The sequence below is a fragment of the Heptranchias perlo genome, chromosome 2 (assembly GCF_035084215.1).
Source record: "Heptranchias perlo isolate sHepPer1 chromosome 2, sHepPer1.hap1, whole genome shotgun sequence".
NCBI classification, from domain to species: domain Eukaryota; kingdom Metazoa; phylum Chordata; class Chondrichthyes; order Hexanchiformes; family Hexanchidae; genus Heptranchias; species Heptranchias perlo.
In genome coordinates this window covers 93,450,457-93,465,767 of record NC_090326.1, presented here as the reverse complement: position 1 = coordinate 93,465,767, position 15,311 = coordinate 93,450,457, and the positions used below count along the sequence as shown (strand labels likewise).

At 42.3% G+C, this 15,311-nt stretch overlaps 1 protein-coding gene and 1 long non-coding RNA gene across 9 annotated transcripts in view; one reads left to right on the top strand and one right to left on the bottom strand.

Moving 5' to 3' along the window:
- Positions 1–15,311, top strand: part of ppp1r9a (protein phosphatase 1, regulatory subunit 9A) — a 371,465-nt gene that overhangs the window by 312,029 nt on the left and 44,125 nt on the right. For 7 of the 8 annotated variants that reach the window (XM_068004352.1, XM_068004343.1, XM_068004329.1 and 4 more), the window contains 4 exons: positions 3,915–4,072; positions 8,407–8,725; positions 10,111–10,198; positions 14,335–14,418. In XM_068004352.1, coding sequence (XP_067860453.1) covers positions 3,915–4,072; positions 8,407–8,725; positions 10,111–10,198; positions 14,335–14,418 — 649 coding nt within the window. The remainder of the gene's footprint in view (positions 1–3,914; positions 4,073–8,406; positions 8,726–10,110; positions 10,199–14,334; positions 14,419–15,311) is intronic. The other variant, XM_068004361.1, reaches the window with a different exon arrangement.
- The window catches only part of LOC137341306 (uncharacterized), a 30,863-nt gene that overhangs the window by 5,730 nt on the left and 9,822 nt on the right, over positions 1–15,311 (bottom strand). The window contains exon 2 of the long non-coding RNA XR_010967003.1: positions 14,086–14,176. This is a non-coding gene — a long non-coding RNA (uncharacterized lncRNA). The remainder of the gene's footprint in view (positions 1–14,085; positions 14,177–15,311) is intronic.

The following is a 15,311-nucleotide window of genomic DNA, read 5'->3' as shown; positions in this document are numbered from 1 at the left end:
AGGCCATTCAGCCCCTCTTTCCTGCTCCGCCATTTGATAAGATCATGGCTGATCTGTGATCTAACTCCATATACCCGCCTTTGGCCCATATCCCTTAATACCTTTGGTTGCCAAAAAGCTATCTATCTCAGATTTAAATTTAGCAATTGAGCTAGTATCAATTGCTGTTTGCGGAAGAGAGTTCCAAACTTCTACAACCCTTTGTGTGTAGAAATGTTTTCTAATCTCGCTCCTGAAAGGTCTGGCTCTAATTTTTAGACTGCGCCCCCTACTCCTAAAATACCCAACCAGCGGAAATAGTTTCTCTCTATCCACCCTATCTGTTCCCCTTAATATCTTATAAACTTCGATCAGATCACCCCTTAACCTTCTAAACTCTAGAGAATACAACCCCAATTTGTGTAATCTCTCCTCGTAACTTAACCCTTGAAGTCCGGGTATCATTCTAGTAAACCTACGCTGCACTCCCTCCAAAGCCAATATGTCCTTCCGAAGGTGCGGTGCCCAGAACTGCTCACAGTACTCCAGGTGCGGTCTAACCAGGGTTTTGTATAGCTGCAGCATAACTTCTGACCCCTTGTACTCTAGTCCACTCGATATGAAGGCCAGCATTCCATTAGCCTTCTTGACTATTTTCTGCACCTGTTCATGACACTTCAATGATCTATGTACCTGAACCCCCAAGTCCCTTTGGACATCCACTGTTTTTAACTTTTTACCATTTAGAAAGTATCCTGTTTTATCCTTTTTTTGATCCAAAGTGGATGACCTCATATTTGTCTACATTGAATTCCATTTGCCACAGTTTTGCCCATTCACCTAATCTATCAATATCCCTTTGTAATTTTATGTTTTCATCTACACTGCTTACAATGCCACCAATCTTTGTGTCATCGGCAAACTTAGATATGATACTTTCTATGCCTTCATCTAAGTCATTAATAAATATTGTGAATAATTGAGGCCCCCAGACAGATCCCTGCGGGTCTCCACTCGTCGCATCCTGCCAATGTGAGTACCTACCCATTATCCCTACTCTCTGTCGCCTTTCGCTCAGCCAACTTCCTAACCAAGTCCGTACTTTTCCCTCGATTCGATGGGCTTCTATCTTAGCTAACAGTCTCTTATGTGGGACCTTATCAAATGCCTTCTGGAAGTCCATATAAATAACATCCATTGACATTCCCCGTCCACTACTTTAGTCACCTCGTCAAAAAAAGACGTGGCAGTAGTGGTGATAACATTTAATGTGAGTGGCAAAAGAAACAAATCTAAATGAAAAACATGACTTTCCGTCATACACCCCAGTGCATCCCCTTTGTGCTCACAAAACCTTTGCCTTACGTTTACGGGAACCCCTACGTGGTGCTACCCCTGTGGCTTCAGCAGAGGTAGTGGCAGGTTGCTCTTATCCATGCCCTTACCGATGAGATGCATTGCGCGGACGACCTCTGGGTTTCGGTGCCCATGGAGGCCCGTCCAAAGACTGCTCCACTTGCACCTGTGCAGGGGCAGACTCAACCACCTGGAGGCAGCATTTGGGGTACTGGTTGAGCGGGGGGCAACGGGTGAGACGTGGGAGCGCTTTGAGTGGCGTCCCCACTTCCATGTCCCCTTTCGCCATCATCCCTCTCCTGGGCCAGGCCCGCATCACTCCTTCCCCCTGCTGGACAACAGTTTGGAGGACTTGTGTGAAGCCTTGCAAGGCCAGTTGTGACGTATCTGTCAGCCTGTTTAAGGCTGCAGAATGCTGCTCCCCCTGAATCCGAACGGCCGTTGTCAGGACCTGAATGGACTCATTGTTGAGCTGCGCTTGAAGCTCGATGGAGGCTAGCCTTCCCTCCATCGCAGTCATTCCCGCACTTATCCGCGACACTATCTCAGAGATGCCTTCACGTCCCTGTGACAGTATTCCACTCATGCAGGAGTTGGAGTTCTCCATCCTTTGCGCAATTGTGGAGAATGCGCGTGGCAACTGTTCCAGTACCTTGGCAATGTGCTGCTGGCCCTCGATAACTCTCCTTTTCATGGCTGGCCCCCAGGGTTCAACACCTGGGTCCAGCTGAGCAGAGCCTGGAGAAGAGTGCTCCCACCGATGCAGACTCTCCACGGCTGCCCCTGCCACCAGGGTCTGCTCGTGCTCACGTGCATGGTGACTCACCATGTGCAACCCCAACTAACTGAGGACAGGTAGCCAACGAGGTGTGTGTATCTGTGCTGGTGGATGGCTGGCTCAGATGTGACGATGCCCCCTCAGAGGCCGGCAGGTCCTCTGAGGAATTGCCCTCCGCAGTCACGGCGGTCGCAGATGGCCCTGCAAGAGAATAGAAAGCAATATTAAGCATGTGGACAGATGTTGAGGTGTTGCAGATGCCAAGTGATGTTAAGATCATTCGCTATCATGAGCGCTGAGTGTTAGATTTCTGTCACCAGCCGCTTGTGCATTCCCGGTCTCGGCATCTGTCACGGATAGGCACTCCAGCGTACGGTTTAATTCCAGTGCCTGCTGCTCTGTGTCGGTGAGGACCACCTGGTGTGGCGGGCCCCTTCCCATCCTTGCCCTCTCCCGGGCATTCTGGCATCTCTTCTCCTATCAAGGCAAAACACAGAGAAGCGTGATTGAGTGACGGTTGCATCGTGACCCGCAGCATGCATTGGTGTGGGTGGGGGTGACTGTGAGGGAGATGCATGGGAGGGTGCGTGTGAGACATAGCCATGAGATTGTATGAGGATTGGATTGCGTGGTAGTGTTCGAATGGGAACTGGGGCGCTGAGTAAGTGCAGGCAAGGTGAGGATGATGGTTGAGTGGATGTGAGGAGTGATGCGAGAGCGTTATGGTGGCAGTGCAGAAGGAGTTGTGTGGTGGTGGAGGTGATGTGGAAGATGGAGTGTGGGAGAATGCGTAAGTATACTCACTTTGGCTGACCTGGTTAGGTCATTAAAACACTTCCTGCACTGGACCCAGGTTCGGGAGATATTACTGCTGATGGTGACCTCCTCTGCCACCTCGAGCCAGGCCTTCTTGTTAGCAGAGGCAGGCCACTTCCTCCCGTCCGCTGGGAAAAACGTTTTCCTCCTCCTCCTGACCCCAATGAGCAGCACCTGGAATGAGGAGTCTGAGAACCTTGGAGCAGCCTTGCCTCTGGACTGCTCCATGCTGCCAATTTGGTTCTTTGCTGCAGGAGGCGCATTAGAGGACTGCCCCTTTAAATAGGGCTCCTCTTGCTGACAGCCTGTGATGTTGGGTGCGCAGTGCGCCAGCTGCGCAGGTCTGCAACAGGAAACCCGGTAGTACGCATAAGTACCTTCAATTAGGCTGCGATCGAGTGCGGAACACACCGATTTCACTGGACGCTTTACCCACGCGCCCAGTCGACCCCCCACTGCCAACCCACCTCCCTCCTAATATCGGGCCCTTACATTTACATAACGCCTTTCACAACCTCAGGAGGTCACAAAGCGCTTTACAGCCAGTGAAGTACTTTGCAATGTGATAATGACCAGATTATCTGTTTTAATGATATTGGTTGTAAGATAAATATTGGCCAGGACACTGGGGAGAACTCCCCTGCTCATCTTCGAAATAATGCAGTGGGATCTTTTATGTCCACCTGAGAGGGCAGACGGAGCCTAGGTTTAACATCTCATCTGAAAGACGGCACCTCCAACAGTACAGCACTACCTCAGTACTGCACTGGAGTATCAGCTTAGATTTTGTGCTCGAGCCTCTGGAGTGGGGCTTGAACCCACAACCTTCTGATTCAGAGTGCTACCACTGAGCCATGGTTGACACCATATTCAAATGACTTTCATTTGTCAGTCCATGTTGATCAGCAACTGAATACTGATTTCCAATTATTTGCAGTAAAACTGGCACCATTTGTAATTTTGTTAGGTTTATCTTTGCTTTCAGATTTTAATGAAGCAGTGCCTGAAACAGAAAGACTGGACAGCAAAGTGCTGAAGGCTCGAGCTCAGCTTTCAGGCAAAGCAAAGCGACAGCGTCCCTCTAGGTCTAGGATACAAGACAGTGTCAGTTCAACTGATGGTGATGATAGTCTTGAGCGGAAGGTAAATGCAGCACCTCTTTAAAGATCATGTACATGCTTGAATGAGGCTTTAAGTTATTAGTTTGCCAAGGAACTGTTTAACTTGTAAAAGTTTTCAGCATATTCTTTAATCCATGTTTTACAGTGAAATCTTGTCTTGGCAACAACATTGTTGTCTTGGGACTGTGGCCATAATATGTCAGTGAGATTGTAAAAAAATTCTGAGACTTAAGTGGAGCACTGTAAAAAATTATGTATGTTCATTAACGTTTTGGGAATAATTTTTAAAAAAATTACAGTTGGCATCATTAATGTCTTGCAGTGGGTACATTTAACATTTGAAACCACTGCTTTCCATCAACAAGCAGTATGCTTTGCATGTGAGCTGATCAGTTCAACATTCATGTGACAGTTAAGATAACAGAAGCATGAAGGTTCTTTGGTTTTGAGTTGCCCCACTGCTGACACTAATACCCAAGTATCACTTATAGTGCAGCAACCTGAAACTGCACTGCAAAAAGTTAAAGAAGGAAACCATGTTCAGAATTCAAATTCAAAGACTTCTGGATTTGCTCAACCCTACACCTCACTGAAAAAAGTGTGGAATATTGAGGTACACAAGTTTCATAGAATTTTACAGCAAACAAGGTGGCCATCACACCTGTGCTAGTTCTCTGAAAGAGCTATCTGCTCTGTCCCATTCCGCTGCACTTTCCCCATACACATTTAAAAAAATTATTTTCAAATATTTATCCACTTCTCTTTTAAAAGCTATTATTGATTCTGCTTCCATAATTGTTTCTGGTAGATCATTCCATGGCCTAACAACCCCCGGTGTTAAAAAACAAAATTCTAACCTTTTCCTTTCTTTTTTTTGATGATGATCTTAAATTTGTGATCTCTAGTTACTGACTCACTGATCAATGGAGTGATCATTTTTCCTGATTTACTTTATCAAAACCTTGTAATTCTGAACACCTCTATTAGCACTCCTTGTAACTTTAAACAAAAACAGAAGAAGCTAGAATATACAGCAGGTCAATTAGCATCTGTGGAGAGACAGACATTTAATGTTTCAGGTGCAAATCCTACTTCAAAACTGAAAGATGGACAATCATATATGATCAGAAAAGGGGGAATTATATATTAAAATAATACAGACAAACAAACACAGAGAGGAAGCATGTAACAGATCATCTTAGTTAAGTGTTTGACAGAAGCATTAAGACATTAAAGGAACAAAGGACATATGAATAGATAAGGAAATGAGAGGTCTGAGGTAAATGTGAAAAAATGGGAGAGATGGACAATATAGAAAACCCAAGGGTCAGGTATGAAATTAAAGCTGGTATGAAAATGAGGATATAGCTAAGCTCTGAAGTTACTGAAGTCAGTATCCAGACCATGGAGTTGCAGGGTACCTAAGAGAAAAATGAAATACTGTTCCTGAATCTTGCATTGAGCTTCATTGGAACAGCTAATGAGGCCAATGTCAGAAAGGTCAGGGTAGGGATAGGAGGAGGGAGTTAAAGTGGCCAGCCACAGCTAGTTTGGGTCGCACTTGTGGTTAGAATGGAGATGTTTGGCAAAGCAGTCGCCTAATCTGTATTTGGTCTCCCCAATATGGAGGAGACCACACCGTGAGCAGTAGTTTTCCATCTCTCCCATTTTCTTGCATTTACAGCCTCTCACTTCCTGTTTTCATATGTCCTTTGTTTCGCAAATGTCTTGATGCTTCTGTCTGTTGCTTGACTGAGATGATCTGTCACACAATTTCCCATGCTTCCTCTCTATGTTTGTATGTCAGTTTTTTTCATATATATTCCCCCCCTCCCCCATTTTTTTGATCGTATTAATATGCCTGTCCATCTTGTTTTTTCAAGGGTTTGAAGGGTATGCATCCAAAACGTTGACTATACTCTCCACAGACCTGCTGTGTGTTCCTACCTTTCTCTGTTTTTATTTGATTTCCAGCATCTGTAATTTTTTGCTTTTTCTCCTCTTAACCTTCTTTGTTCTATTGAAATGAGTTCCAGTTTCCCTCGTCACTCCTCATAACTAAAGCCTTTCATCCTTGGAATCTCTTTTGCACCCTCTCCACGGCCATTGACATCCTTCCAAAATTAAGGACACAATATTCTAACTACGGCCTAACCAATCATCGGTGTAGGTTTAGTATTACCTCTTTGTTTTTGTACTCTGTATTCCTAGTCATAAAAGCTGGGATCCCATATGCTTTTTTTTAAACAGCTTTATCAACTTGTTCTCCCGCTTTCAAAGATTTGTGAATCTGAACCCCTAAGTCTGTCTACTCCTTTTAAAGTTTTGCTGTTTAATATATATATCCTTTTCTTATTCTTTGTCCCAAAATGCATCACCTCGCATTTCTCCGTATTAAATTTCACCTGGTATGTATCTACCCAATCTACTAACTTGTCTGTCTTCCCGAAGTTGCTTACTGTCCTCTTCATGTTATCCACAATCCCAATTTTTGTGTTGTTTGCAAATGTTGATATTGAGCCCTCATATCCAAATATTAAAAGCAATGGTCCCACTACTGAGTCCTGGGGGGAAGCACTGTTTACATTCCTCCAGCCTGAAAAACATCCATTAACCACTACTGTCCAGTTTCTATCCTTTAGCCAGGTTTCTGGCCATACTGCCTCACTCCCTGTAATACCATGCGCATTAATTTTATTAACAAGCCTCTTATGTGATATGTTATCGAACATGTTTTGAAAATCCATATAAACAATGTCCACTTCATTTCCTTTAATACTCAGTTATTTCCTCAAAGAATTTTATTAAATTTAGTCAGATATGACTTGCTTTCAGTATGCTGGTGGAGCTGTAACATCACTAGCAGAGCACGGTCACTTTTGGGATGGCAGAAATCCACTTTCCATATTGCTGTTAAAATTAATTTTGGTGGCTTGCTACAACTGTGACCATTTTGCTGACCCTTTTACATGTATCTATTTTTTTTAAAAAGGCACTAGTAACCAAATATGCCTGACATCAGCAAAATGAGTGTTAGGAACAGAATATGCCAAGAGAAGTTGGAGAATTAATCTCTTTTCAAATTCCAGATTTGGAAGGTTATGAAGCAGTGACCAGAATCCAATCTCCAGATTTATATTTAGGATATATCTGGTGTGGATAAGTCTGGACATTGGTATACAGCTTTGTTCTGGAGTTATATTCAGCGTAATTAGTCATCGGCTTAAGTGTTAAACATGACAAATATTGCGCTGTTTAACCCTTTAGACTCAAGTTTTGTGACCAGCCTAAACTGGTCCAAAAATCTAAACACATCCCAACCCATAGGCCCTGAATTTCCTGCATTTCACTTTTGCAGAAATAATGCGAAAATTTACACAGGTTTCTACACTGATCTTGCCGACGGGAACTTAGGCCAAAATTTCCTGTGGAGCTCATTTATCTATGTCGGAATGTAAAAAGTAGTGTAAAACAAGTGCAAATGCAGCTCCACCAATAGGGGTAATAGCTAATTGGCTGCTGCCTTCTGCCATGGCGCCTCATTCTCCAAACCTCTTGCCTCTGCTGCTCTTCTTGCATTATTGCGCACAACAGCGGGAAGGCCATTCCAGCTGCTTAGTCCTTCTGAACACAAGGGAGAGGGGTGGATGTCCAAAAATTTCGGGTACACTGAGACTGACAACACTTTGGTTATGTGTAGAGCATGCCTCAGTAAGAATATTTTTTTTAAGTACCTCTAAAGCGGTGCAAACAATCGAAGAAATTTCTGCGTTCCGATGTTTCTGCGTAAAACCAGTGTAACTCAGTTATAAGCGCGTTATTTCTTTCGGGAGGGGGGGAGGAGCAGTGCACTGTCGTTTTTACGCTGCATTTATGCCGAAATGTTCCAAAAAATTCCGGGCCATAAACTCTAAATTTCAACAGTATTTTATAAAGTTTCATCACGGTATTTCATTAACATTTAAGGAATCTGAAATATTGTGATATTTGTTTTCTTGAATGTGTGAAATCTGCCTTTTTATTGAACTCCATTCCAACCAGGCTCGGTATCTCCTGTGACCCAAAAATGCCTGCTCTGTGGGCAACTTGTGGTCCATTTTTACCAATAGCTCTTAACTAGCTGCTGAGAAGCATATGGTAATTCTCCCTCCTTTTTTCTCCTTCCTCCTGATGGTGATGTTGCAATGACCAGGAACTCAGTGGAGTGAAGGGGTCTTATCTGTATCTCTGCACTCCATGGAACCCAATTGTGTCATTCCAAAGAACTGCACCACCATACCAACAACTTGGATATCCATTTTGTATGCTTTCCGAAACTCATTTGTCTTCTGCATTTCTTCCTTATTTAAATAAAAGCCTTTAGATAGCTATGGAAGTCCCATGCACATTTCCAGATCCTCTCTGCCAGCATCCTTGAGGACATGCTCACCAGCATCTGATTCTGGAGCCTCTTCATTATCTCCATTGGCCAGCAATACAGTCTTCACATTTGATACCACAGTGGAAAATCAAGTTCTGGGAGAACATAACCAGCGAGTTTTGACGACATCATCGCTGCCTTCCCAGGATGCTGTGGGAGGGACCCCAACCTCATCACCTTCAAAATCCTGCCACAATGCTGAGTTACCTTCATTACATCAAGTGGACAAGCAATGCAAAATTAGAAAAGCTGAAGGTATAAGATATTGTTCACAATTTCTCTGTCTATCTAGTGTCTGCTTTGTAGTCTATTATTATAATAGTACAAGTTGTTGCAGCATATTAAGAGTAGACCAGTAACTACTTAAATGACTGTATGGCATCAATTCTTTTATATCTGCTCTATAGAGATGGCAACAGTAATTTTTTTAAAGAAGAGTTTTTATTTTAAAGTTGGCCAAACACCATCTATAGTTTGATTCATAAATGCTGTGCTAAAAATCCTTCAAAACAGCTGCCATGGGTCTCACTGCAAAGAAGTTTGTCAAGTATCCAGGCTAGATGGAGGTATCATAAAGTCCAATGCAAATGTTACAGGTGCAAAAATGGTAGTTGGAACTTTTATATTGCCGTGACTGGCTTTTTTTGGCTGCTTAAAAAAATATATATAATTGTACACCAAAGGACTAAGTCTCGACAGCCCTATATCTTGCAAGCTTAGAACATACATTGTGGCATGAAAGTCATATTTGAGCAAATCTATAATCAAAGCTTCAAATCTAGAGTGTACAATTAATATACTTATTTTTAAGGGAATACTTTGCTTTCACACTTCAGTTTTGTCATTTTTTTTCTCCCGCTATGTTGTTTCTAGTTTCATAGATTAGGTGTCTTAGAAATCTTAAATGTACCGATGATCTCAATGAAGACGTATACATATATTGACTAGGCTGCTCTTGAACAATATAGGAGGAGATTTCTCCTCAGTCATTATCAATCTTAGTTAAGCACCAAACTGCTCTGGCACTGTAGCTGCAAAAAGATTCACAAGAGTAGCCAGTTATATAGCTCGTTGTAAAGTGGTTTGTTTTCAATAAATATGAATACGCAGATTGTAATGCAACAATCAGCAAGTTCCTCAAGACACACATTGCAACACAATATTCCCTATGTAATGCGGATGTGATGATTTGTGATTTTGTTTTAAACTATTTAATGGCAGCAATTCTATGTAGTCCATTGTTGACAAGTTCATATGATGTGGAGATGCCGGTGATGGACTGGGGTTGACAAATGTAAGGAATCTTACAACACCAGGTTATAGTCCAACTGTTTTATTTGAAAATCACAAGCTTTCGGAGGCTTTCTCCTTCGTCAGGTGAGCGAGTGTGGGATTCCATTGACAAGTTCATATGCATTTTCTTCATGGCTATTATTGTCCCAATTCTAAAGAGAATAAATGGGAGCTAACGGTGGTGGATTCTGATGCTGCAGGTGTCAGGTAACAATCCTATAATTGAAATGACCTCAGATTAAGTAATTGCAATTAGCTCTGATTTGTTGGTACGTTAACAATGCAGTCCTTTTCTAAGAGAGAAAACCATTATTGTGTTGTGTCTAAAATAACACTGTTATTTCCAGATGAAAGCAGAGGTGTCTCTTCACCAAAGAAAGTCAGTCCTCCAGTGAGTCAGAAAGAGAACGCAAAGCAAAAGTTTGTTGACTTTGGGTAGGTTCTTATTTATAATCCCTCAATTCATCACACGGTATGCTCCTCTTAATTCAAAGTTACTTAATGCAAATTAACTGCTGTTCGAATTGAAATCCGGAAAAAATAAATCTTCTCTGCTGTTTTATTCAAATTGTTCAATTTAAACTACTGGATAATTAAACATTTTTTGAGCAAATGACAAATTTTGTATTAACAAAAATAGACTGTGGGATGTTTATTTTAGTGTATAGAATCTACTAATAAACTACATCATGCTACAAATTATGCAGTTTTGTTAAATAATTAGCACTATTTTATTATAAAGCTCCAGAAACCAAATTGCTTCATTAGAATACTCTGTTCCAATAATTTTGTTATTGATGGGAAACTGTCATGATTGCTGGCAAGTCACAGCACACAAGATCTTGTGACCAACATTTTTAAATGTCGAGGAGTTTATTATGTCTAAATGGCACAATTTTAAAGGAGGTGCAGGAGCAGAGACAGTTGGGGGTTCACATACGCAAATCTTTGAAGATGGCAGGACAAGTTCATAAGGCTGCTAAAAAAGCATATGGGATTCTGAGCTTTATAAGTAAAGGTGTGGAGTACAAAAGCAAGGAAGTTATGCTAAACCTTTGTAAATCACTGGTTAGGCCACAGCTGAAGTATTATGTCCAATTTTGGGCATCACACCTTAGGAAGGATGTCAAGGCCTTGAAGAGATGCAGAGGAGATTATGAGAATCTGTTTTTAGTGATGTTGATTGAGGGATACATGTTGACCAGGATGCAAGGAGAACTGCCCTGCTCTTCTTCGAATAATGCCGTAGGATCTTTTATGTACGCATGTGAGGGCAAATGGGGCCTCGGTTTAATGTTTCTGTGATGACCTACAGAGCACCTGTCACATACTGTTAGAGCAGCCCTATTTTACAGAACTTGTCACATAACATGACATTCACAGCATCACAGGTGGAGTATCAAGACCACTCACCATTTGCAATTATATACCAGTCGATTTCCTGTGGTGCTCCACTCTGTGGAGCTAATTTTAACTTTGGGGGATGGTGTAAAATGGGCGATATCGAATTGGCCGCCTGTAATACACCCTGCCTGATTTTCCCTTCCATTCACTTCAGTGACAAGGAAAATGGAGCATGGTGCATAATAGATGGCCAATTCGAAATCGCCCATTTTACACCACCGCCCAAAGTTAAAATTACCCCCCCGGTAGTCAAGATCAAGTCAGTTAGATTCAGATCGAAGAGGGTTGGAAGGTAGGGGGATAACTAGATCCAGAGAGGGGAAGATGCAGATGGGAGGGGGAGAAGGTTGGTGGATGGAGGGAGCTAAATGGGGAGGGGGAGGGGAAAGGATGGGGGTGGAGGAGAAGGGACAATGGGGGGAGGGCATGAAGAGAGAGGAGGGTGATTAGGGAAAGGGCAAGAGGGAGGGTGAGATGTATGGGTGAAGATTGATGGGACCAGGAATGGGGGAAAGGAGGTTGCAAGAAGGTGGAAAGTAGAAAGGCAGAGGAGGGGAAAGGAGGAGGATGGGGACGAGGAGGAGGGCAAGTTGGATGTTTCAATCAGTAGCAGGGGTAGTTTTCTAGGGACACTTTCCCTGGCCATTGTGGGTGGAGGATAGAATGGAGTCAGTTAGAGACAATTTCCCTGCAAGTCAGAGTAGGGGAAGCCAGGGGCAGAAGGGGGTGCAATATTAATGAGTAGGTGTTCCAATAGGGGCTGTAAAGCTGCTCATTGTGGGTGAGAATGCAAAGGCCAAAATGATGATCAGTTACAGGGGGTAATACGTTCCTGAATAGAGAAGAGGAGCCATGGGGCTGGTATACAAGTCCCAGGATTCTCCCGAGGGGATAGGATGTGCATCACTATGTTTCACATTGTCTGAGAGGAAGGAAGGTAAACTTTGTGAATGGGGATATGAACGAGTCCCTTAAAAGTGCTCACTGATTGCAGGGGAGGGGAATGAGTATCAAGGGTTGCAATGCCGCTCACTGTCGGGTGTGAAATACAAACACCGGTGTACAGTTGCAGGGGGGAGGGAGGAGAAACCTATACTGAGCAATGAAGGGAATGGAAAAATGCAAAGCTGCTCAACAGGGAGGGGGGGATTATATGTTGTCCAAGGGCACCTGAATGAAAGGAAGCTCTTGGATCTACCAAGTTTGCAATCAGGCACCTTGTCTTATCAAAGTCCAAGGGAGTTGGCAATCAGGCACTGCACTTTGGCCTCGTGGAAACAGAGAAGGATGTATTGGGAAGAGAGGCTAAGGGAGGAAGGAAGGAGTAACGGCCAATCAAGCAGGTGGAAAAGCAGATGACTCAGTGGCTTGGAGGGCCTGGAAAGCCCAGTAGGGTGAAGGGACTGGATAGTGGTGTTGGCAGGCAGTTGTGTGAAACGGTGGAATGAGGAATGTTTTCAGTGTTTGCTGGAATGGAGAACAGTCAGCCAGCTTTGTGGGGGGGGGGGTGGAGTCTGGGAGTGATACATGAGGGGGATAAGAAAATTACGATTTACTTTTAAACTTAGTTACTTATCTCCTTTTAATTATTTGTACCAACATGGCTGCTGGACGAGAGAATGGTTCAGAGAAATAGACTGGCCCATAGTGACACTCAGTGGCCACAGCCGACAAGTGCATGCAGACACTTTACTCAAAACTATGTATCAGCTATTTTCACAGTTAACGCTAGATGACATTTATCATTGTAAACCCCTATAGCAGTGCCACCCTTCCCACAATTGACCCACCGAGTCCCGAGTGAACTTATGATAATGAGAGCCAGTGGCGTTGCATCTCCAAGTTTCCTGCTTTTACACCCGCAAAGCCCTCATGTTAACTTAGCTTGAAAATTATATGGTGCAATTGTTGCCAGGATCAGATGAATCAGATGAGTTTCTAAGCCTGAAGAGTGTGGAGATTCTCTCCCTAAACCCCTCCACCTCTCTACCCCTTCTCCTCATTTATGACCCTCCTTAAAATCCACCTTATTGATCAACCTTTTGATCACCCCCCTAATCGCTCCATTAACCTGGAGCCCATTTTTCTAAGCTCTCTGTGATGCACCTTAGGACTTTTTTTCCTCATTAAATGCACATTGCCATTTAAAAGCTTTCCCAAAGTTCTTGTGTGGCCCCTTTATAATACCAACTGGAACTCAATTACTCCTTTAATTGCCGTTTTGATTAATCAGAGCCTATCTTGGGTGGGAGAGGGTTTCAGTTCTCAGAGATGTAAACCTACAACTTGACACCTCCATTAACTGCAGCAGCACTGAACACAAAGGTGGCAGCAAGCAGCCATAAATCTTGAGACGCTGCCAGCCTGAGTGAAGCTTTCTTTTTGCTCTCCTACCCTATACAGGTAGTTTTCTTTTTAAAATAATTGCATTAAAAAACTGCTGCTGCATTTACACACATGCAGGGTATGTTTTTCCAATCCTTTATCCATACCTCCACCAATATCAGAATTCCAAAATACTTCCATATTCTCTACAGGCCATTATTTGTACAAACCTTTAGTCATTTGGTGATAAAATATACAGAATTGAAATTGCTTGTACAGTCATTTGATCAGAAATATTCCCTTTTCTACCCATTGTCTGACACATAACAGCTTATGAACATACAAAATTGATGTGCAGGAAAAGACTAGCTGGTCCATCAAACCTGCCCTACATCATGATGATGGAAGCATCATGACTAAACACTTCCTCCCCCTCCCTCCCCGCAGCCATATAATCTCCTGGGAGAGGCCGAAAAACCCAGGGCCAATAAGGGGGAAAAAATACTCTGCAAAATTCCTCTCCGACCCTCTCAGGTGATCAAAACCAGTCCAGGAGATCACATGAACCAAGTGTTATCTATAAAGACACTGACCTTCTATATGATGCCCTAGGTTCTGCCCTACCAAGAACCTGTCCAGCTCCCTCTTGCAGCTTTTTTCTTGTGATATTTCAATTCTGAGAGTCTGCCATATAAAGAGCATGTATCAGTTTTTTTTCTTGCATATATTGGTAATTTTGTAAAATTAGTGAATTTGTAACAGGAGAACCTGAATTTTCATGATGTTCAGACATCTTTAAAAATAGTATTAACATAGTTAATTTATTTTGTAATTTATTGTAGGGTACCATCACAAAAAACACCTAGTAAAGGGAAAAAACAAAAGGACAAAGAAAAAGAAGCCAATAGACTCTCATCAGGAAGCAGGTATACTGCAGTACAATTCACCAAAGATTGTATAGCATTTTCACCTTCCAAGTTTAATAAAATTTGATGACAAAATTTATTTTTTAAATGAGATATTTTGGTCAAACCAGGAATAGCACTGCCCAAATCCATATAGGTGAGTTATTATGTTCAGACCACTGCCCGGAGGATTGTTTGATTCAGGAGGCAGTTTCTTAAGGTGATGGTGAGATAAAGGGGAGAAATTAGAAAAGTACAGTTTTGAAAGTGAATTCATTATTCATTCCTGACAGTGATTTCTATGAACGATAAATGTTTTGGGTATTACCAAAAGAGATAATACATTCTTTTTTGCATCAAATATATTTCTTTAGTATGCAATATACAACACTATATTTAGTCTTACTATCCTGTACTAAACATTCCCAAGGGAGTTAATATTACTGCAACAAGAGTCTTGACTGCATTTCGTCTTGTGATTTAAGACTTATGGGAATTTAATACTCATCTTCAATGCCTCCTGATTGTTTGCATCTATAAAATAATGAACAATAATTCTTGCTTTATCACATTATCTAAACATACTACAGCTAACTGTTACACTGAGAGATGAATTTAGAGAGGCCTCAATCCAGGATCATGGATCCGATAATTATGCATGGTAGTCAGTTCACCCAATTCATGGCACTTCCTGTTTACCAGTCGTTATTTTTAATGAACAAAAATCGCAAGTACCGTGAATCTGGTAGGCAGACATCCACGCCCGATTCTCTGATCTGTACAATCAGCAAGCTTTCCTTGCAAAATTTATCTTTATTTCTTTGCCAAGTTGAATCTTATTCTTGATATTTACTATTTAGTTGATGTTTTATTTTAGTTACTTTTTCAAATGAAAAATGTTTTCTGTTTTCAGA